At 41.5% G+C, this 22,052-nt stretch overlaps 1 protein-coding gene across 1 annotated transcript in view; it reads right to left on the bottom strand.

Moving 5' to 3' along the window:
- The window catches only part of PHEX (phosphate regulating endopeptidase X-linked), a 220,773-nt gene that overhangs the window by 142,161 nt on the left and 56,560 nt on the right, over positions 1-22,052 (bottom strand). Inside the window, exons 10-13 of the mRNA XM_047076000.1 lie at positions 18,838-18,921; positions 17,478-17,623; positions 10,534-10,627; positions 7,975-8,103 (exon numbers count right to left, since the gene is read on the bottom strand). Of these exons, the coding sequence (XP_046931956.1) occupies positions 7,975-8,103; positions 10,534-10,627; positions 17,478-17,623; positions 18,838-18,921 (453 nt within the window). The remainder of the gene's footprint in view (positions 1-7,974; positions 8,104-10,533; positions 10,628-17,477; positions 17,624-18,837; positions 18,922-22,052) is intronic.

Raw genomic sequence — 22,052 nt, 5'->3', positions numbered from 1 at the left:
TCTCTCAAAAATGAATAAACATAAAAAAATTTGTTTAAATTAAAAAAAATATTGAAATAATAGGAGCAAATCTATTTCAATTGTTTCCTATCTCTAAAACACTAAGAAATAAACAGGTGCCTTTTATTTTTATAAGACCTTAATATCATAATAAGTAATTTCCTGATAAGGGTGTATTAATTATTAAACAAGCCACTTAGAAGTCTCCTCATTATGACTGGTTTCCTCATTCTAGACAAGACATAAAATTGGTGCAGATTCAAGTGATTTTTCAGAGAGAAGCAGGGGAATAAAGCACTAGTTTAAAGCTACACTGTCTAGGCATGAACCCCACCTAAAACATTTGTTAGCTGTATGACACTGAGGTTAAACTCTTTGAGCCTCAGTTTCCTCATTTGGAAAATGGGGGGCAGTAATAGCGGTTATGGGACCATTATGTGGATTAAATGAGTTTATGTATTAAAAGCACTTAGAAGAGTACGAGATATCCAGTTAAACCTCAATAAAAGTTAGCTACTTTATTATTATTGCCAGTTTCTTAAAGCATAAAAACCCTTACCAGTGCAATCACAATAAGCCCATGGTGACCATTCCTTCTCTTCCTGGCTATCGTTAGAATCTATACCTACCCTTCATGGATGGGGATACCCACCTGGGGCCTTTACTGATATATTTCAGGTCTGAATCATCATTAATAATAAAAAAAGGAAGGGGCACGTGGCTGGCTCAGTCAATAAAGAGTGTGACTCTTGATCTCAGGGTCATGAGTTTGAGCCCTACTTTCGGAGTAGAGATTATTTTAAAAATAATAGTAATAATAAAAATAATAAGGAAATGGAAAAGCAAAATATCAAGTGATACTTTAGACATACTTCACACACACACACACACACACACACACCCTTAATCTCCTGTCATTTATTTTTTTTAATGTTTTTATTTATTTTTGAGAGAGACAGAGAAAGAAAGAGAGCATAAGCAGGGGAGGGGCAGAGAGAGAGGTAACACACTCTATTTATAGTGACAATACATCATGAATTCTTTGAGGAGTCCCACTTCATATCCTGTGTATAACTTTCCATAAAAGCAACCTGTTAAATGTTTAGTTAACATGCAGTATTTTTAATTAAACATGGTCTTCCAAATAAGATTAAAGAAACAAGGTCGGTAATAGACAAGGTCATGATATTTGGTTCTGCAGACTAAGGAGAGAGAATGCAAACATAAAAGGCATAAAATGATATCCCCAGGACATATTTCATTTTGCCTCCAAAGTACTGACAAAGATTTTAAATGTGGGAGATTTCACATAAGAATCTCTTCTTCTGGGCACCTGGGTAACTCAGGGGGTTAAGCATATGTCTCTTGATTTCAGCTCAGGTCATGATCTCACAGTTCATGAGATCGAGACCCTTATCAGGCTATGCACTGACAGCGCAGAGCATGCTTGGGATTCTCTCTCTGCTCCACCCCTAGTCACACAATCTCTCTCTCTCTCTCTCAAAATAAATAAACACTTAAAAGAATCCTTATTTCTGACTTCTCTCAAAAAACAAAAACAAAGTTTAAAAAAAAAAAGCCACACACACAAACCAGAAACCTAGCAAGGCAGGCATCTTTCATGAAAATAGCCTGAGCTGAATCCTGGATAGCACATTCTTTCCTATTCACCACTACTGTGTCCCAGACACCAAGGTCCAGAGGCAATTACTACTTATCATTAGACTTACCCTGGCTTTTGCTGACACCTAGCCAGCTTTACTCCTATATGTTATTTAATGTTACTCACTGCCTATGTTTAAGCTTGGAACCCCTGGCTTTCAGCCTGACCAAGTCCTTTGCAACTTCAAGGCACCGAATGCCTTTAACTTATAGACTCCACTCCACCCAGTCTATGCGCCAGTGAGAACCAAGATTCCCAGGTGCTAACCTCAGAGCAGCATCTGGAATTTATCTCCTCCTCTAAGATCATATACCAGGGAACCTGAAACATCCTCACCACATAGCAGCTTGACTCCAACTCAAAACCCTGGTTCCCAAGCCATGAATCCTGGTATTGCTTGAGTCCATCCCCTCTGATATCAGAGGCCTGCATGAAACCCAGTTGGTCAGGGACCAATGACCCCGCCCTCCCAAACCTGGCTCTAAGCACACACTCACCCAAGGACTAAGCCCCATCACATGGAACTCAAGGGATCCCTCTTCAATTCTTTAAATAGGCACTGTCCAATATGGTAACTACATGTCCAACACGGTAGCCACAAGTGGCCAATGAACACTTGAAATGTGGCTAGTCTGAAGTGAGATGTGCCATAAGTATAAAATACACGTGCGATTTCAAAGACTTTTAGGGGTGCCTGGGTGGCTCAGTCAGTTAAGCGTCTGACTGGCTCAGGTCATGATCTCACAGTTCATGAGCTCGAGCCCCACGGTGGGCTCTTTGCTGATAGCTCAGAGCCTGGAGTCTGCTTCAGATTCTGTGTCTCCCTCTCTCTGCCCCTCATCCACTCCCGCTCTGTCTCTGTTTCTCAGTCAAAAATAAATAGACATTTAAAAATATATAACATTTATACTTATTACCTGTTGAAATGATAACATTTTGGATATACTTGGTTGAACAAAATATATTATTATAACTAATTCCATTTGTTTCCTTTTACTTTTTTAATGAGGCTGCTAGAAAATGTAAAATCACATATGTGGCTCATATTCAAGTTCTTTTGGCTGGTGCCACTTTAGGTAACAAAGACAACCACTGTCCAAAGAGTTTTGCAACTTCCTATTCTTACTCAACTGGCCTGTCCCACAGCTAGTCCCACATGAGTTAAGGCCCCATCCCACTCTCTGAAAGGCACGAGATTCTTCCAAATGCCCTCTTTGGGTACTTTTGCACTGAACAATTCTCCTTTTTGTACATGCTATTCTTCCCATTTCTAATTAAAATGGTGAAACTCCCATAGTTATGTGTGAGTGAATTAGTCTGAATGTGTATGTGTGTGCCTGTGTGAACATGCACACTTGCATATGGGAAATGGAAAAGAAATAGCAACTTGGAATTGTGTGTTTTCCCCAGTGAAGAGAACCTTGGTTGGTGGTGGGGGGACAGGCTTTCTCCTCTACAAAGAAAACCTCAAAGTGAACTGCTCAGGTCATTGGGCCAATCCCACCATTAAGAGGCTATAGAAACAGATACTGAGAAGTAGGAAGTCCTTTGGAGGAACCTAGGTACCAGTTTTCAAAGGAAAACTAATCAGTTAAAGGGGAAAAAACAAACAAACAAGAAGCCTGGAGGCCCCCACACAGGGTTTGACAAAGTCCATTTCAAACAATGTAAACAAGGAAATTTTCAATGATTTGAAAAACTGAAGCAGTTACTTGCATTAATGCAACAGGCTTAGGTAAACAAAGTACTGCAGTCTGAGTCACCAGCAGACCCTGCTCACATTAATCACCAGGAACGAGAGTCTGGTGGTAACTACCTAAGAAAATAAATGATACAAAGGTCTTGCTACTCCAAGTGTGGTCCCTGGACCAGCAACATCAGCACGACTTGGGAGCTTGTTATGCAAGTTCTTAGGTCCTAACCCAGACCTAAGGTAAAAAGATCCTTGGTAAAATGCCATGAGATTTTGCATTTTTACAAGATCCTCATTTGATTGGTGTACACATTATAGTCTGACAAGTACCTGAAATGTAACCTTCTGAATGTATTCATATGCTTAGCGATCTTTTTTGTAAATCAAACAATGGCAGCCTTCCTTCTGAGTTAGAGTCTCTGGAATTTGTCCCACTGGGGATCTTTCTGGGTTTTTTTTTTTTTTTCTTTTTTTCTCCTTTGGGCTGTAGTTAATAACACAGAATGTTTTTCAAGTAAATCAGTGGTTCCAGGTGGTTCTTGGATGAGAGCCCTGTAACAACGCTATAAAAAGCCAGGTATTTCTCTTATAAGTTTCCAACTTAAGTAGTCCCTGAGGCAAATCGCTCAGCTTAAGGGAGGCAAACAATTTATGTAAAATAGATGAGTATCTGCGTTACTATCCCACCACTTCCATGTCCCGTGTATATCAAAATAATGGGGAAAAGGGCCAAAATCCACTTTATTTTAGAATATTGCACCCTGACACATGAAAAGGGGAGTGTCATACCAAAACTGAGAAAAACAAATTAATCCACATACCTTTCATATTACTTAAAACACTTCTACTGCCAAAAAAAAATACACAAAAACAAAAAAAACCTTCGTTATGCTTGTTTTTATATCCTTCCCAGAGCTTATAATGTTACCTCTGTGAATATCTGATAAATTCTCAATCCATTTACTCTAAGCAAGGAGTGAAAGAAAACACACAATGGGAATATTGAGTATTTTGAAATAAGACATTAATTCTCCAGTGGAATTATTTGCAAGGAAACTTGCAGGTTCAAATATAGTCTCAAACTTGGCAGAAAATTCCTCCAAAGTATCAAAAAAACAGCCATAATCCTGGTAAATATACTTAGATTTATGGTATTCCAAGGCAAACTTCAGGAAATACATAGTTATGTATCGTACAGGCCAAGGGCAAACAGCCCGAAGATGGGCCACTTTGGCAAGATTATTTTGAGTCAAAAGCAATCAAAACCTAGCAGATTCAGAAAAGCTCTTTACCTTACCCCTCAGCTGCCCACATTTACAATGGAAAGGGGAGCCTGTACCTGGAAGACAGTTAGTAACAAAGACTCCTCAGTACCTGAGTAATCTATTCGTACAGCAGGGCCACCTTTGTTTTCCAAACATGTCCCTGTCCTGAGCTCAGGAGGTCCTAGAAGCCTCATCTTGCTGGTCTTTAATATGTCATGTCTGTGTGGATTCTCATATAAAACTAAACGTGGATTTCTCCTGTTAATCTGTCTCATGTCAATTTGATTCTTGGTCCACCTAAAAGGACCTTGAAGGGCAGAGGAAATTCTTCCTCCCCAACCGTATCAACACATAATACCACACAGTTGGTACTATATAGCAGCACATAATACCAACCATTTGAATTGTCATGACTTAACCGGCTTTATGCGTTTGCCTTTAAAATCAGTGTTTGTGGACCTCCTGCATCCAAGTTGCTCATGTATTCGTATCTGAATGACTACGACAGATTGTTATTAGTGAAGGGGAGCAAAATATACCACCCCAAAATACACCTCTTTGGCATACTGTTTATTTTGGTCTGATTATTTTTGAGAAGGTGCAGACACGGGAATCTCTCAAAACAGAGTAGAAGTTATTCTTTTGTGAGAGAAATTAACATTTATGAGGGAAATCTCCAATGTAAGGGCATCTTCCTCCCTGTACCAGCAAGAGGAGGATGACTCTATCTCTAGAAACTTTGATCAATGGAGAAAGCATGGACTTAAATCTGCAGAATAACCTTCCCTGTGTTTACTGTGCTTTTCCAGGTAACCTACCCAAACCAACCTGCCCACCCCTGTCCCCACATCTTCTCATCTTTTTCCTTAGCTGGGGATGGTAATTAAAGCCATGGCTTGAGCCATTTCTAGGAGTTCCTCAGTTTTCCTGGGTCTCTTCCTTGTAATTAAGAGATATGCACATTATTAAACTTGTTTGTTTTTCTCTTGTTAATCTTTTATCACAGTGGGGTCTCAAGGATCTAGAGGGGTGGAGGGAAATTCTTTTTCCTCCCCTACACCAGTTAATTGTGCCTTGGTATTTTGCTTCATGACATTTGTAAACCATAATGCATCACAAAGAAAATGCACACACACCCCCAAAAAAAACCCACCGTGGCTAAATCTAAATTTCTAATTCAAAATATAGCCTCTCCTCCAGTGCAGCTGAAACAAATGAAGAAGAACACACCGCAAAGGTGAGGATTCTTTAAATTCATAACCTCCAGCTGCATCTAGACCCTTACTGCCTCTGGACAACCACATTTCCTCAGTTTACTCACTTTCCTGCTCCCCTGGACAACTATTTCGTATCTTTTCCTCTCTCCTCCAACTATAAATCCCAACCTCTGTCCTCAAGTCAAGACTCATACCCTACTGCTTCCTTGACATCTCCAATTGGAAGTCTGATAACACCTCAAGTTCAACATGGTCACAACTAACTCCCTGATCTCTCCCAAACCCAAACCTGGTTTCCCACAGCATTCTTCTTCTCGGTTAAGAGCAACCCCATGCTTCCACTGAATAAGACTCAAAGCTCTCACTCTTGGATCCCTTAATGAATCTGTCAGCAAATTATGTTGGTTCTACTTCAGAATATATTCAGAATCTAATCTCTTTCCACAACTGCCACTGCAGCTACCACCTGGCTCAAGCTACCATCATCTCTCACCTGGTCCCTCCAATAGTCTTCTAGCTAGTCTGCTGACTTCTGTCCTTGACTCCCTAGTCTCTTCTCAACACAGAAGGAGTCAACATAAGTCAGATTACATTAGGCCTCTGCTCAAATGCCTGCATTGGCTCCCCACTGCACTCAGGATTAAAGTCCACAGTGGTCCACAGGCCTTACAAAATGCTACCATCCTCTTACTAATGCTCTGCCTGCGGCACCTACTTCTTACCCTCACTCACTCCGCTCCAGCCCCCTGGCTCTCCCTGCTATTCCTTGAGCCTTCCAGGCACAACCCAGCCATAGGACTTTTGTTTAATTTTTTTAATGTTTATTTATTTTTGAGAGAGACAGAGAAAGAGAGAGAGAGAGAGCACACAAGACAGAGGGAGACACAGAATCTGAAAAGCAGGCTCCAGGCTCTGAGCTATCAGCACAGAGCCCGATGTGGGGCTTAAACCCATGAACCATGAGATCATGACCTGAGCTGAAGTTGGACTCTTAACTGACCGAGCCACCTAGGCACCTCCCAGCCATAGGAATTTTGTCTTAGCTAATCCTTCCACCTACCACACTAAAACAGATAGATACCACATCTAAGTCTCACATTCTACAAATTTTTGCCAAATGTCATCCTCACAGCGAGGCTTTTTGTGACCACCCTATTTAATCCTACAACCACCCCCCCCAACACACCCTCACCTTACAGCTCTCCCAATTCCTCTCTACTCTGATTTCCTTTTTTCTTTTTTCTAGGGTTTACCCATCTTGCAACACATTTGTCTGTCCCCCCACTGATCAGACTCAATGATGTCAGGGATCTTTGATCTGTTCTCTGCTGTATCCCAAGTCCCTTAGAACAGTGCCTGGCATATAATAGGTATTCAACAAGTATCTGTTGAGTAGGTGAATGAAACTAAATCTCATGTTTTATTAGCAGAAAGACCTGGTTGGGCCATTATGCGATTACAGCAACTACAAATCACCACAGATCACAGGTACAGGAAAGCTCATTACACTCCTCATTCCTTTTTTGTATATGCTTAGGAATTTCTGAAATAAATGGATTTCTTCTTAAGTTAATGAAAAAATAGACACAGAGTGTCATCTCTGAAATAAATGTCAACGTTGTGAAGCTTCCAGAAAACAGCATAAGTAGAAAAAAAACCTGCATTTTATTTCTATTTCTAAACCATTTAATAGTTGTTAAATATACTACAAATCACTTCACCTCTGGGTCTCCAGCTTCCTCATCTCTATAACAAAGAAGCCTGATTAGGAAACCTTTACCTTTTGTAATTACACTAGTCTAGTATCTAATCATAAAATTGTCTAGGCTGTCTCTGTTCCTAAGCATTGATTTTACACATTTAACTTCCCCAGGAGAAATTCAGATTCTAGGTGACATGATTTCATGCTTGTTTTCTCACTTCTAAATTTTCTTAATTTCCACGGCTATATTCTAGGTTTGAGTTTTTAGTTAATATTGTACTGTAGGAATTCCTCTTTGAAGCCAAACTATTATTATCTTTCTAGATCCATCACTTCAAGAGCTAGAAGGCTGACACCAGCCTGCTGACCACATCCATATGAGATCTGGTGGACTGCCACTGTTTTTACCAGTTGGGGGGGGGGGCAGCACTTACCATTTCCTTCTTATCTTCCTTGAAGTGCACATCCACAAACATTTTTCCAACAACATAAGGGAGGGCACTTTCGATAAAGTTTACACATTTGTCCCACTGAGGCAACAAAGTCGTGGTCCCCTGAATTACCTGTGGGAAATAATTGATCCAGATTGGGGTTTGCTTGGATAAAACCTTTTGCTGAACAAAATTCAAACAACATGAAGAAAACAGTCTCCAACACAATGCACACCCCAACCCGCATACGTGCGTCAGATGGTAGGGCCAATGGTGAAATGACATGAAGAAATAAATTCTGCTTGTCTCTAGTTATATTTAAAAGTGAATGAAAATATTTTGACGGTGAAAATAATGTATTTATCCCTTCCTTTCAATTTTCCCCTTAAATGAAGGATTAGGACAACGGTATAGCTTTTCTATCCAAGTGTCTAGATAGTCTTTAACACCTACTGATAACTGAAGTTCTGCTAGGAAAGGTCTAATATCAACCAGTGATCAAAGTTCCTGCCCAGTGAGGGCTTCCCCCGCTCTGGGCAGTACACTTACAAGTCCATTGAGAACAGGGCCCACTGTGAACAACACAAAAGGCATATTTACATTGTGTCATAGCAAAGGACACACCCAGAACCAAGTGAAAAACAGATGTAAATGCTTTTTCCATCTGTCCCAATTAAGCCATTACAAGAAAACATTTACAAACAAGTAAGGAGGTTCCAAAGCAGAACTTGGAAGGTTCAAAGGTTTACTCTTGGTGATGAAAGTAAAGAAATAAATATTGTTTAAATTGTCCTTGGAGGTTCGAAGTTCAGTGCTGGAAATGGAAACTGAAGGCAAGGAGCAAGGAAGGGAGGCGCTGAGCATGGTGGGGGCGCCTTTTCTTTTTTTCTAATTTTTATTTAATTTATTTTTTAAATTTACATCCAAGTTAGTTAGTATATAGTGCAAGGAGCCTCCTAAACAATGTTCCAGCCAGACTGCTGGTGCAGAGCAGACAGGGTTAACACTAGAATTCATCTACTCCTCCCCTTCCTTCTGGCAACACAGCTCCTCTCACAGGTAAGCAATGAATCTATTTTGAAAATCTCTAGAGAAAGAGATCCTACAACTATCTTTGGCAATTCAAGGTCATATGTAGCACTTTACACTCAAGAAACATCCCTAATCATACCTAACCTCAGATTTTCGCACACTACTTCTTACACCATTCTCTCTCATTCTTTTCACAGTACAGTTCCAAAGCAGCTGGGTACTATCTTCTATGTGATCCACAGGAGTTACACACACACACACACACACACACACACACACACACACACACACACACGTTTATATATAAATATAAAATCTACTTCTTTTGTAGCTTAACCCTTTGATATGACCTCAAAATATAGTTGGTTTATGCTGTTTGGTACAAAGGTCAATAATCTAGTGACTTTGAGGGCCAAAATGTATCCAAAACAATTGTGTTATTGCTTAGTAGTAATGACCCACCAAAAATTCCTGTACTCACTTCTAATAACCAAAACGTCTGTGAAATGAAATCACTGCTTATAAAATTTGTCATTCACTTCTAATTGAGAGAACAATAAATTTAAAATACTTTTTATAAGTCACAAGCTATTTAAAATGCAAAAAAAAAGACAGCCACAAAATCATTAGTCCTCTACTAATTGGAAAATTACACAAAAGCTTCTGACACAAAAACAAAGTAACACCTATGTAAGTGAAGAGGAAAACAAGAGAGGGAAAGAAGCAAAGATCAAAGAACCAGGTCGGGAGGAGAGAGGAAAAGTGTTTCAGGCAGTTGAGCCAGGTCTCTGAGGAAATTTAGGTCTCTTTGGCCTAGCAGAATTAGGATAAAATCAAAGACTGAACGAAAGTCAAGATAAAGTTAAAGACCAAAACCTATCCCTGAAGATGAAACTTCACCATCTAATATGTTTATCATGTATATTTTGAATATTCAGAATACCGAAAATGAAAAATAGTTACAAACAGATCAACAGATCACTAAGATATATTAATATTGTAATTAAAGTGACCCAGTTAAAAACATCGGGAAAAATGGGAATAAGTTGATAAGAGGGAGTGGAAACAATCTAAGAGACTCTTAAACACAGAGAACAAACTGAGGGTTGCTAGCAGGGTGTTGGGGGAAGGGATGGGCTAAATGGGCAATTAATGAGGGCACTTGCTGAGATGAGCACTGGGTGTTATATGTAAGTGATGATGAGTCATTAAATTCTATTCCTGAAATTACTATTACATTATATGTTAACTAACTTGGAATTAAATTAAAAAAAAAAACAGTAAGATTGTCCCAAATATTGCTGCAAATATCTTTACATGGCCTCATCAAAGTACAGCTTGAGTGTGCTTTACAGTAAGTACATAAGGTTTAACTTAATAAAAAGAAATAAAGCAAAAAGTGAAAAAAGTAGAACTTGGGCTGCAAAACTCCCTCTGTCCCATCCCTAAAAATGATTTTTATTGGATTAGTTAATACACGACTGTTCTGGCATGTATAAGTTATCCAATGATAATCTTCTTCAAACTTACCCGCGAGAATTCAAGCCACCTATACTGAAAGCGCCTGCTAAGGTTTGGAATTCTGGAGTAAACCATCCTCCACACCAAATAGTTGGCAATGGTCCTGTTAACAGAGAGAAATGCACATTTATTATAATTGGGCTGATATCGGATACTCTGTAGAACACCTTAGGGAAAACTGTTGGCAAAGCTCCATGGAGGGACCTCTTGCTCATACAAAACTATAGAACTTGTACTTGATAAATGACATAAGATGATACAATGTCAAAAAGCTCAATCCAAATTGGCCAGCTTTTCACCACTTAATACAGAGGGATGAAATGAAGATTTCAGCCCGAAGCCTCAGCGTGAACATTTTGCTTTCCCTCTCAGGGCACAGAATCCACTGCTGCCTAGTCCTTCAGGTCTAGAAACTGTTCATACCCCGGAATTATTAGGTGACTTGATAAAATGCAGATGAATTCTTACTTTTGGAAACAAACAGAAATACATTGGCTAAAACCACTTATCTAGACTCGCACCCTGGTTCCATACTTACATGAGCTTGAGCTTGTCACTTAACCTTGATCATTTTATCCTTTCTTGTCATACAAGGAGGGTGATCCCTATCTTATAGGGTTACTGTGAGGTTAAAATAAATAACAAAATCCTGGATAAAGAGTAAATTCCATACTGTTTGTCGTCATTCTCTTCCAAACATATAAACAATTCATGCAGTGCCTGTAACAGATATTTCTAAAAATCCGTTACATTTTGTTCAGTGTCACCTTTTTCTCTAAGCAAAAGATGCCCTGACCTCAGAAGGATACGTGATCTGAGTTAATTTCTAACTCAATAGTGATGATGAATTTTTAATGACCCATCCCCTCCTAGCTGTGCCATTACCATGGTGACTAATAACACACATTCCTGGGATAGCTCTTGGGTCACACAGCCATGTAAGAGCCATGTGACACGATGATGATATCTGGCCCATTAAAAACAACCCACACTCTCATTTGCATGGCGCTCTAACCCGGTGGATGCGCATTCTCAGCAATTAAATATATTTCACCATATATACCTAGTACATAGTTATTGTAATACTATAAAAATGGTTATTTTAAGGGTGCCCGGGTGGCTCAGTCGGTTAAGTGGCTGAATTTGACTCAGGTCATGATCTCATGGTTCGTGAGTTTGAGCCCCATATTGGTCTCTCTACTGTCAGCATGGAGCCCACTTCAGATCCTCTGTCCCCTTCTCTCTCTGCCCCTCCCCTGGTCACTCGCTCGCTCTCTCAAAAATAAACATTTAAAAAATAGTTATTTTAATTTACATAGAGATATACTAATGGAATAACATACTAAGAATGTTTTTAACAAATACAGAAATAGGAGTTTCAAAAGATAAAATGAATAGATATTTTCAAAAGTCATTAATTAATCCTTCAAATGCTATTAGTTAATTCTTCAAGACACATTATCGACATAGATTAGGCTAATACAACAATAACGTGGATATAAAGCCACACTTCATATGGCTGTCTTGACTATTTCAAAACATTTTGAACAAATATATGAGCTCTCCCTCTCTCTCAAAATAAATAAATAAACATTAAAAAAAGATTCAGCTTTGTGAGAGGAACAGGGATGGAGCTGTGCCTAAAGACTAGAAGGTATAGGACTGTGAGGCAGGATTATGAACTCCGGATGGGCTAAATAATTAGGAATTGCTTGTGTATTGGAGAAAATGGTGAGCAGGGTCATCACTCGCAGAGACAGGCACAAAGTCTGGCCACAGAGAAGACAAGGCAGGCAGCAGTCAGGGCCCAGTGTCTCGAGTGTCAAAGGAGGCGATCCTGACTGACCCCAACGCCAGGTCTCCACGTTTCCCCTAGGCACAAGAGCTGTGCTGGATCCGCAGGTGAAGAGTAGAAGGAGGTCTGTGGCCAGCAGATACGCTTACATGAGTTCAGAAGGTACTCCCTTCGAGGGACAATGATGAGTGAGATTCAGTGGGGAGGTTGTTGAGATAGGCCTGACGGTGGTTGCTGAAGAAGCAGTGCGGTGCAAGTATGCTGGGGTTTGAGAAGCATGGGCACTGCCACTATAGGAGAGGTGTTCTTGAGCCTATCTTACATATAAAGAAACTTGAGGCCTAGAACCATTAAGTAACTCCTCATGACCACATAGTCAGTGCATCTCCAACTTGGTACGAACACCTGAGGGGTTCAAAAAGTCCACATAAATGCTAGGCCACTTTAGACCAATGAAGTCAGGACCTCTATATAGGGTGGGATCCACCATAAATAATGTTTTTAAGTTTCCCCCAGCTGAGTCCAATGTGCAAACAAGGTGGAGAACCAGTGTAATAAGCAATGGAGGCCAGACCATATAAAGGTGGGTCTACCTCGAAAGCCTGTGTGCTTTTCCCGTGCTACACAGGGATAAATTAATGCCTCTAATTCAACAAAGATTTCCTGGCCAGTCAAAAGACCCCAAATGCTTTGCAGAAATCTGTGGGTGCGAAAAAGGAACAGCGTGTGAGGCCTTCATGGGCAAGGCATTACTAAGACGACACTGTAACAAGACCTCCGTGAGCTGGAAGATGGAGTGCAGGGAAGCTCGTACAGCAAGACAATGGTGCTGATGAGCTGCTCCAGTGCTTTATAAATATACCAACGGAGTGCTAGAAGCGCAGCTTTCCAGTGCTAATATTACCACGCCAGAAACAGATCTGACCGTAATGACTGAATCACTGCCACCTAATGCTCACATATATCAAAAAACAAAACAAAAATCAGATTCAGCAACAGTCCTTCAAAATAATACATAATATCTTTTTTTTTTTTCAAAAAGCATTTGCAGCAGCATGGTAATTTCCCCAAATGGCAATAAATAAAACAGAGGAAAGTAAAACATCTCGGGAGAGATCCCGCCATTGAGAGCGCAACATGAAATAATTTCCCAAAGCCTCTGACTGGGAAGAGATTTTTGAAGAAGCTTTTGCTGTCCTTTGTCAATTAGTGACAGCTTACATTTGTTTGCATTTAAGAGAGCATTAAGTGCCTTTTTTGATCCTCATGACAATGCTAGGGGATGGTTATTATCCTCATTATCAAACAAAGAAAACAGAGTTTAAGGGACTAGCAATTACGTGGCAAATCCAGAACTAACATTTGCTCTTCAGGTCCTCTAAGTCAAACTACCTGAGGTAAGCCAAACAGGTTCTTCTCAAAGCTTCTCAAAGCCAAAGAGATCTTCCCAAATCCTAGAGGCTGCTCAAAGGTACACTTAAGGCAGTGGTTCCAAAGTGTGCCCCCAGACCAGCAGCTACAGCATCACCTGAGAACTTGATAGAAAATCCCTAGGCCTCACTTCAGATCTAATCAATCAGAGCTATGGGATGGGACCTAGCAGTCTATTTTAACAAGCCCTTCAGGGAGTGCTGATGCTTGTCAGGCTTGAGAACCACTGGTCTAGGAAAACTCTATCTCCTCATCTTTCTGCAAACACAGCTAAACTAGGACTTTCTAAATCCCAGATCAGTGCTTCTTAAACTTTCATGTGTATATGAATCCCCTGGGGATCTTACTAAATTGCAGCAGGTCTGGAGTGGAGCCTGATTTGTGCATTTCTAACAAACTCTCAGTCCAGGCCCATATTGGTCTCCATGGGTCATACTTTGAGCAACAAGGCCCTAGATCACCCTCAGCAGCGCTGAGCCCTGTAAGAGGTCCACGTAACAACACATTTTCCAGGTCAGCCTCTACGACCCTATGTTCATTAAAAATCATCTCACTGTACACCGTGCTTGCTTTATATTAAACTAATACTGAAGACAGGAAAGATCACAGAGGCTTGGCAAAATCTCCAAGGGTTTGCTTTAGGCCAGCCTGCTTAAAAAACAAAACAAAACAAAACAAAACAAAACAAAACAAAGCACTGATGCAGATGATCTCTAGGAGACCAGGTCTTGCCAGGAAGACCCCGAGAAAAATCTCTATAAACCCATCCTTCCTCGGCCTCTCCCCTCCTTCCATTTTGCTCCTCAGACCAAATTAGATGGTTGATTGTCTGAGGTAGCCGCAAGTCTGGAGTCAGGAGAGATCTGATGGGAGGACAGAAGGGGAGGGACATCTGCAGCACCTCTCAACCAGTGACATACTAGTAAATGTTTCACAACTGGCTTTCCAAGAGGGGAAAAAAAAAAAAAAAAACACTTGCTTTGTAGAATTTGCCGATTTCCATGGTGTGAATATTCCCACCAGAGTTGATTTCAAACTGTTCACATGAGATCACTCAACAGTGAGCTAGGAAGAGACGGGCATAACTTGAGGGACCTAGCACATCACAGCGTCTTCACCCCTTCCACCTTGACCGCCAACTCCTTTTCACTACAGACAGCCTCCATCTTGTGCCTCCAAATGGCCCTGCCCTGGCCACCGACTCCCTGAACTGCAAGGGCCAATGCAGCCTCTGGCGCCACCTCTGGGAGATGCCATTGCTCTAGTTTTGCACCATGCACCATCATTTGCCAGGGAGCAAGTGCCACTGCCCCCACAGCCATTGGGTCAGAAGGAAAACCCTAATACCACGAGGCTGCCAGGGGGCATGCTGTAAGAGGGGAAGCAGCAGTCGAGCAATGACCAGCCGATACCAACCCAGGATGGCCTTTAACCAGGAAATGCCAGGGGAACTATCTCCAAAACTAGCAGTGAAATGTCTGAAAAGGGTCTCTTTTCCATACAGGAACATGTATGTAAGAGACAGGACGTAGAAATGAGGGTGGCCCAGTTTACAATCTCAGCTCTACCTCTGCATCAAGGTATGTGCTGCAGAAATCCCTTTCCCTCAGCTTCTTCATCTGTAAAGTGGGAACAAGACTTGTTTTTTTTTTTTTTTTAAGATCAAAGATAACTATTTGGGTGCCTGGGTGGCTCAGTTGGTTAAGCGTCTGACTTCGGCTAAGGACATGATCTCACAGATTGTGGGGTCGAGCCCTACGTAGGGATTTGTGTTGACAGCTCAGATCCTGGAGCCTGCTTCGGATTCTGTGTCTCCCTCTCTCTCTGTTCCTCCCCCACTGACGCGCTTGCTCTCTCTCTCTCTCTCTCTCTCTCAAAAACAAATAAAACATTAAAAAAAAAGATCAAAGGTAACTATTAATCATAATGGTGGTTAACATGAATAAGTCTTCAAAGGTAGTGACATGATGGGGAAAGATAGGGTAAAATAGCTAGAGAGGGAAAGGTTAGGACTTGAGATCTCTGAATGTAGAAAAAATATATATTTTTTAAAACAGTGCTGGGAACGTCTGACCATGAGAAAAACTCCTTCAGGACTGACCATGAGAAAAGCTCCCTCAGATCTAAAGTTTTTCTTAAAATTGTAACAAACACTACCTACTCCCCTGTCATGTTTCCCACAGAAATGAACAACTCAGCACCTACAGTTATCAGGCCAACAAAGAAAAAAAGTGGGGAGGGACGGACCAAAACCCTATAAAATAAAGTCCTTTGCCCATAGTCAGGGGTCCTCACTTTCAAATGCCCCCTCTCCGGAAAGAGAGCTTTTGTGCTATTCTTACTTTTGCTATTCTGGCTTTTTAATAAACTTTTGCCTGCTGCTAATTTTATTTGGTGTCCACCTCTTCATTCTCTGAAGCAGCTACACAGTGAACCCTGGGTACTGAGGTAAAAATCCTGCAATGGTAAGAGTCCCCCCCCCAAAAAAAAACAAACCACTAACTGAAAGACTCTCCTGGGGTTCTCTTTGAAATACGGATTCTGGGGACTTGCCTCAGAACTACTGCACCAGCCCCTGTGGAGGAGGGGCCTCGGGAAAGAGGCCCAAAGAGGCCCTTTTCCCAAGGGCCCAAGTGACAAGGTGATGCTGCCAGCATTGCTGGTCTAGGGAGCACACCTTGAATAGCCAGTCTCCACCCCACACAGACACTTACCTAGCTCTAGACTCAACTTTCACTTGGAAAATTTTCATAGGATCACTGCTTATCTCTAAGTGGCAGAATTTTCAGTAGATTTATTATCTCTTCTCTCCCTTTTCTGTATGCTTTCCTCAATGAACACATATTCCCTCTATCATGAGAAAATATCATCTTAAAAGGAAAAGCAGCTCTTCCAAAGTGTTGAAGTGTTCCCACAAGTAGGGATGGATGCTGAAGTTTATTTCTAGGATTTCTGCAGGCGTCTTTTCTTTTTTAACATAAGTCCCGGCAAGATAGCCTTGTCTGAGTCCAAATAAGAAAATAATGATTTTTAATTATGGCCTGGCAATTAGCCTAGTAAACTGCCTTTGAAAATGACTTGACCATTCTGTGCTTCATTTTCTGTAGTCAAATCTGAAGGCTTCATCAAGATGTACAATTCTCTTTCACGGGCGATTTCAGGATTTCCTTGTTTTGTAGTGCTGAAGTAGCAAAGCAACAAATTCTAAAACATGCTTTAAAATAAGGAAAACCAGACAGTTCCTGAAGTTGTTTCATCCGTCCAATTTTTCCACGGCTGTCAGAGTACTCTTATTAGCACAGGGGCTTCAGTAATATTGCAACAAAGGGGCTTAAAGGCTAAACAGAAACCAGGAAAAAAAAAAAAGGCAGCAAAGGACAAAGAATGAACTGGAAAAAAAAAAAAGATATTCATATAGAAAGCTCAGAAAATAATATATATAACTAGTTCCCAAAACTAGGGAACAATTTAGGTTTTCAGACAGAAAATATGGAGAAAGATGAGAAATAAGGAGCAAAAACATTGTGTATTTGCTGCTATCACAGCAAGTAAATTACATCAGATGATCATTTTGGCCAATTTGTCACAAAGGGCACCACGATTTTCCCTAAGACTCTTTTGATATAACTTTCTTTAACAACAGTTATACCAAAGATATTCGAGGAAAGGCTTTATAATGAAAAAAGAAAAACAAAAGTCACAATAAAATGCAAAAGAAAGCTCTTACTTCTTCCGCTCAGAGCCTAATATCCTAAACAAATCCTTAAAGTACTGCGGGACACGGACAACCACGTTCTCTGAAGGGTCAATGTCTTTCAGACCTGGGTAGAGTCTAGAATCGATGACCTTCTTGATGTAGCCCAGCCAGTCAAACTGAGGAGAGAGAGAAAAACATCGACTGAGAGAGCACCTGTTGGGCAGCAACCAAGGAGAAAGGCAAATATAGTTGGCTGAACATAGTCCATCGCTTGTAATGGATTTGTGACCAAAGTTAGAGATGTAACTGCTCAAATCTACAAAAGAAATGACTGGTCACTGCCACCCAGACCTACTGCCTGAATCATAGATTCCACACGTGCTCTGTACCATCTGCCCAGACAGCACACCCCCTCACACGGTGACAGGCACAGTCACTCACTCCCTGGCCCCTCCGGCACCCTCCCTCTCTCCTTAGCTCTCCCTCCTTCATTCTCTACCCCCACCTGGACTCCTTCCTCCCATTCCTTTCCCCACACACTCCATCCTTGTGCTTACCCTCACCCCTGCCCCCTGCCCCCATTCACTCGTGTCCACACACAGATGCCCCACATACTACTGGCCTCCCCTCTGGTGCAGCCTTTCTTACACAGGGAAAAATAGGCAGCAACAACAAGTAACATGTGTCCCCTCTTCAGAGCATCACTAACTTGGTGTTTTTAACCGGCTACCCCAAAAGTCATTTCTTGTCTTTTTTTTTTTCCTCCCTTTCCTGTATCCACTATTGAAATGGAAAACCAGTTAGTCACTTGTGGCCTCCCCTGTAGGCAAGGGATGGCCATGGTTCCCAATCTTACTCAAGAAATAAAGGGAAGATATGTGGGAATATCCTGGAAAAGCTTCGTGGTTGTTTTTTTTTTTTTTTTCCTGCTAAAAGAGACAGATATGGCTATCCTGGTCCTTCCCCTTTCTTCCTGACCTGATGGCAGGTGTGAAACGTGGGGCTGTGGCAGTCACCTCGCAGCCATGAGTCATCACACAGGAAGTCAAGAAGCCAACAGACTTAGGAGAGTGGAGTGGAAAGAACAAAACGTTGGTCTTTGACAACACTGTTAGCCAGCAAGAGCAATACCAACAGCCACCTACGTTTAGACTTTTGTCATGTAAGAAAATGGGCTTTAAGTTTTTAAGCCACTCCTGGGAAGGTTTTCTGTTTCCTACAAAAGAAAGCATCCTGAGGCACAAAGGATATCCTATGTGGTGAGTGACAAATAGGATGATAACCAATAAGAGTGGTAGGTTTCACAAGGCAAAAGTTTACACACACATGATGCAAAGTCACTCGTAAAATGACCAGTTAAGATAAAATTTCCTAGATCATTTTCACCAACCTGAGGAATCATAGCACTCAGCTGGGAAATGTTCATTTTGTTATACATGGCCTCACTGGTTCGGTTTTCATGTGGAATCATTATCTGTTGGAAAGAGGCTTTGGTTATTTTTTCAAACAAACCATTTCTTGATGCATGACTACTTTCTACATGTGCCAAAACATCTGCCTAGTATCATAAAGGTTTTCAAGATTTCGGTGCAGTGCTGAACTTGGGAGACGGGGTGGGGGGGGGGCATCACTTTAGGCAAAATTAGCATTACAATAATAAAAAGAAACTTTCCTGTCCTGTTCAGTGTGAAACACTGTCCTCACCATAAAAACAACTTCCCAAATCCTTTCCTCACTTGTAATGTGGTTGGACAAAAATCTATTACTGGCTCAGGTTTGATAGCCAAAGTGAGATTAGGCAACTAAGACACACATCCAGCTTCACCTGTGGTATCCAGATAATGATCCGAATAGCTCGTGAACCACAGACCATCCCTTCATCCCTCGGAGCCTATTTTCACTAAAGAGCACTGGACTATCAGGATACCACTGCCATCTGTGATCATTCTGTCGACAGCTCATTATCTCCCCTCTCCTCTTTCCTCTGCTTTCTCTGGCCTTGAGATTCCCCTGTCACCACTGCTCGGGGAATGAGTTCAGTTACCACTCAAATACATATTTCTAAGTCTACATGTCCGGCCTTGATTCTTCACACACTTTCTACTCCCAATACTCAGGCCCTTGGCCACTGTGCCAGTACCAAATCTAAGCTTCTAGCCTCTGCTGTGATGAATCTAAGAAGAGCAGCAATGATTATCTTCCTCAAGGACCACCTTAATCACTTCCATGGACAGGAAGTAGCTCCCCATAGCCCTAAACCACGTCATGCTTTTGCCATAAGGCCCTCCATCATCTGACTCCCTTGCATTAAACTTGTCACCTCCTACCTCATGTCTCATGCAGGACTCTCCTGCCCTGGCACCCCCATCCACCATCACCACTCCCATAGTTTGAACTATGATTCAAAACTTTGCCCAACGTTCATTTTCTCTGTCAAACGTTCCCAACTAAACTCTACTTCACTCTAATTACAAGGGCCACTCCATCAACAAGACCTCCCTTTGTACACACTTCTTTCTAGCTGGTACTGGTTAAATGAACACTTGCATGGCTAGATTGATATGGACTTTTTGTGCTTGGCTAGGCTGTCCTGTCTCCCCAGATTCAGAAGTTTCCCTAGTACTATGTGTCCCACTAATTCTGAATGACCTAGGCGTGTACAAGATGGGAGGTGAGAGTTACTGGCTGGCCAAAAATCCATGCACCATAGATTTTTCAAGACAAAATCACACAGGGCTGAGTGATCGACATCGGCCCCCTCTTTTCTAAATGCTTCAGTGCCCTCAGCTTCTCCACAGGAGATACTTCATGAATCTTACAAACACCTTCCTGGATCTGTCTGAATCGTCGTTGCCTCAGAGAATGTCTCTCCTCCCTCTCTACTAGGGCTCACAGCCCCAGACTGAAGCCCTTTGGCCTCAGAGCTGTTTTCAGCTCTCTGCCAACTACTTCCCCCCACCCCGTGGACTTGTCACTTCATTTAGCCTCTCAACAATTCCCAGTCTTGCCTCAACCCAGCTGTTTTTAGTTCCCTTTTTGGTCCAAATCCCTGGCTCAGGGCAAGGCCTTCTCCCCCTATATCAGAGGTTTAGTCCAAATTAGAGCTCTGGGTCTCCTATTTGCCTGGGAAGGGAATCCAGATGGCCTCTAGACATGACTTAGAGGCCCAGTCTTTGACTCCACAACATCTGCAGCCGTCTTCACACACTCTTCAAAGGTAACTGCAGGAATGAACTTTTTGTTCTGCAAGTAGGAGTTTGGAGAGAGGTAACAAGTACATCACTTCAGCTGAGAGAAAAGAAATCCTCCTGACCCTTATCAATTATCCCTACTCCATACCTGAACACCATACCACCACTTTGCCTAACACCAAACCAAGCAGCACTTGGACTCACATGCAACTCCATATTTTTACCAACTTCTATTATAAAAGACTATACTCCATATGCAAGATCTTCTTGATAAAAGTATCATTTTTTTGTCCACTACAAGGTATCCTCACAAGCAGATTTTACATTTGCTCCCTCTGGTCCTGAGAACACATAGGGATTTAATACTTTGCTTCTTCTACAAAAGAAGTTATATTCTTTTTTTTAATTCTTTTTTTTTAACATTTATTTTTATTTTTGAGAGACAGAGAGAGACAGAGCATGAGTGGGGGAGGGTCAGAGAGAAAGGGAGACACAGAATCTGAAGCAGGCTCTAGGCTCTGAGCTGTCAGCACACAGCCCGACATGGGGCTCGAACTCAAGGACCGCAAGATCATGACCTGAGCCCAAGTCTGATGCCCAACAGACTGAGCCACCCAAGTGCCCCGAAAAGAAGTTATATTCTGAACAAAGCTAACCACTGAGGATTTCTCATTGTTCTCCCTCAAGTTTGTTCCTAGGTCTCTACCCTGAACGTGAGAGAACTTAAAGTAACTTACACAGAACATAGCATTTACATGTGGCAAGAGAAGAATAAAAAACAGGATTAGGTACAAGGTAGCACCAGGAAAGCAGCTAAAAAATGCTTAGCAGCATGCCCTATACACTTTCTACATCAAATTATGTATCAAATATCTAGTTTGGGTACACAGACTTCCCAAAGCCTCAATCTTAGGTCAGACTGATCCTGAGTGGGAATGATATAAAGAATAGACTAGATTTAAAAAGTCAGTTAAGTGTCCAACTTCGGCTCAGGTCATAATCTCGTGCTTCGTGGGTTCGAGTTCTGGGTTGGGATCTGTGCTGACAGCTCAGAGCCTGGAGCCTGTCTCGGATTCTATGTCTCCCTCTATCTTTGCCCGTCCCCCATTCATATTCATTCATTCATTCATTCTCTCTCTCTCTCTCTCTCAAACATAAATAAAAAACTTTAAAAAAATAAGCTTCCCTCAAGCCAAATCCATACAGATTTATTAACCAACTATTCTTCTATAGGAACCACACAGAATTTTTTTTAGGAAAACATAGAGGATCTCCCTGGTGCTATTCTTTGGCCACAGCTGAGCAGCATCTGGACTTTGGGCTTCAAGCAGGGAGACAGAAGGAGTGAAGAGCTCTTCTCTCGGTCATGGTTCTTCCTGTTACTTCCCAGAAGGGATGCTATTAGTTATACCTT

Source organism: Lynx rufus, unplaced genomic scaffold, assembly GCF_022079265.1.
Source record: "Lynx rufus isolate CCGP_SWC_20201006 ecotype Redwood Valley unplaced genomic scaffold, mLynRuf1.p SCAF_14, whole genome shotgun sequence".
Classification (NCBI taxonomy): domain Eukaryota; kingdom Metazoa; phylum Chordata; class Mammalia; order Carnivora; family Felidae; genus Lynx; species Lynx rufus.
The sequence above is the reverse complement of the archived record's forward strand: the minus strand, read 5'-3'. Positions and strand labels throughout refer to the sequence as shown.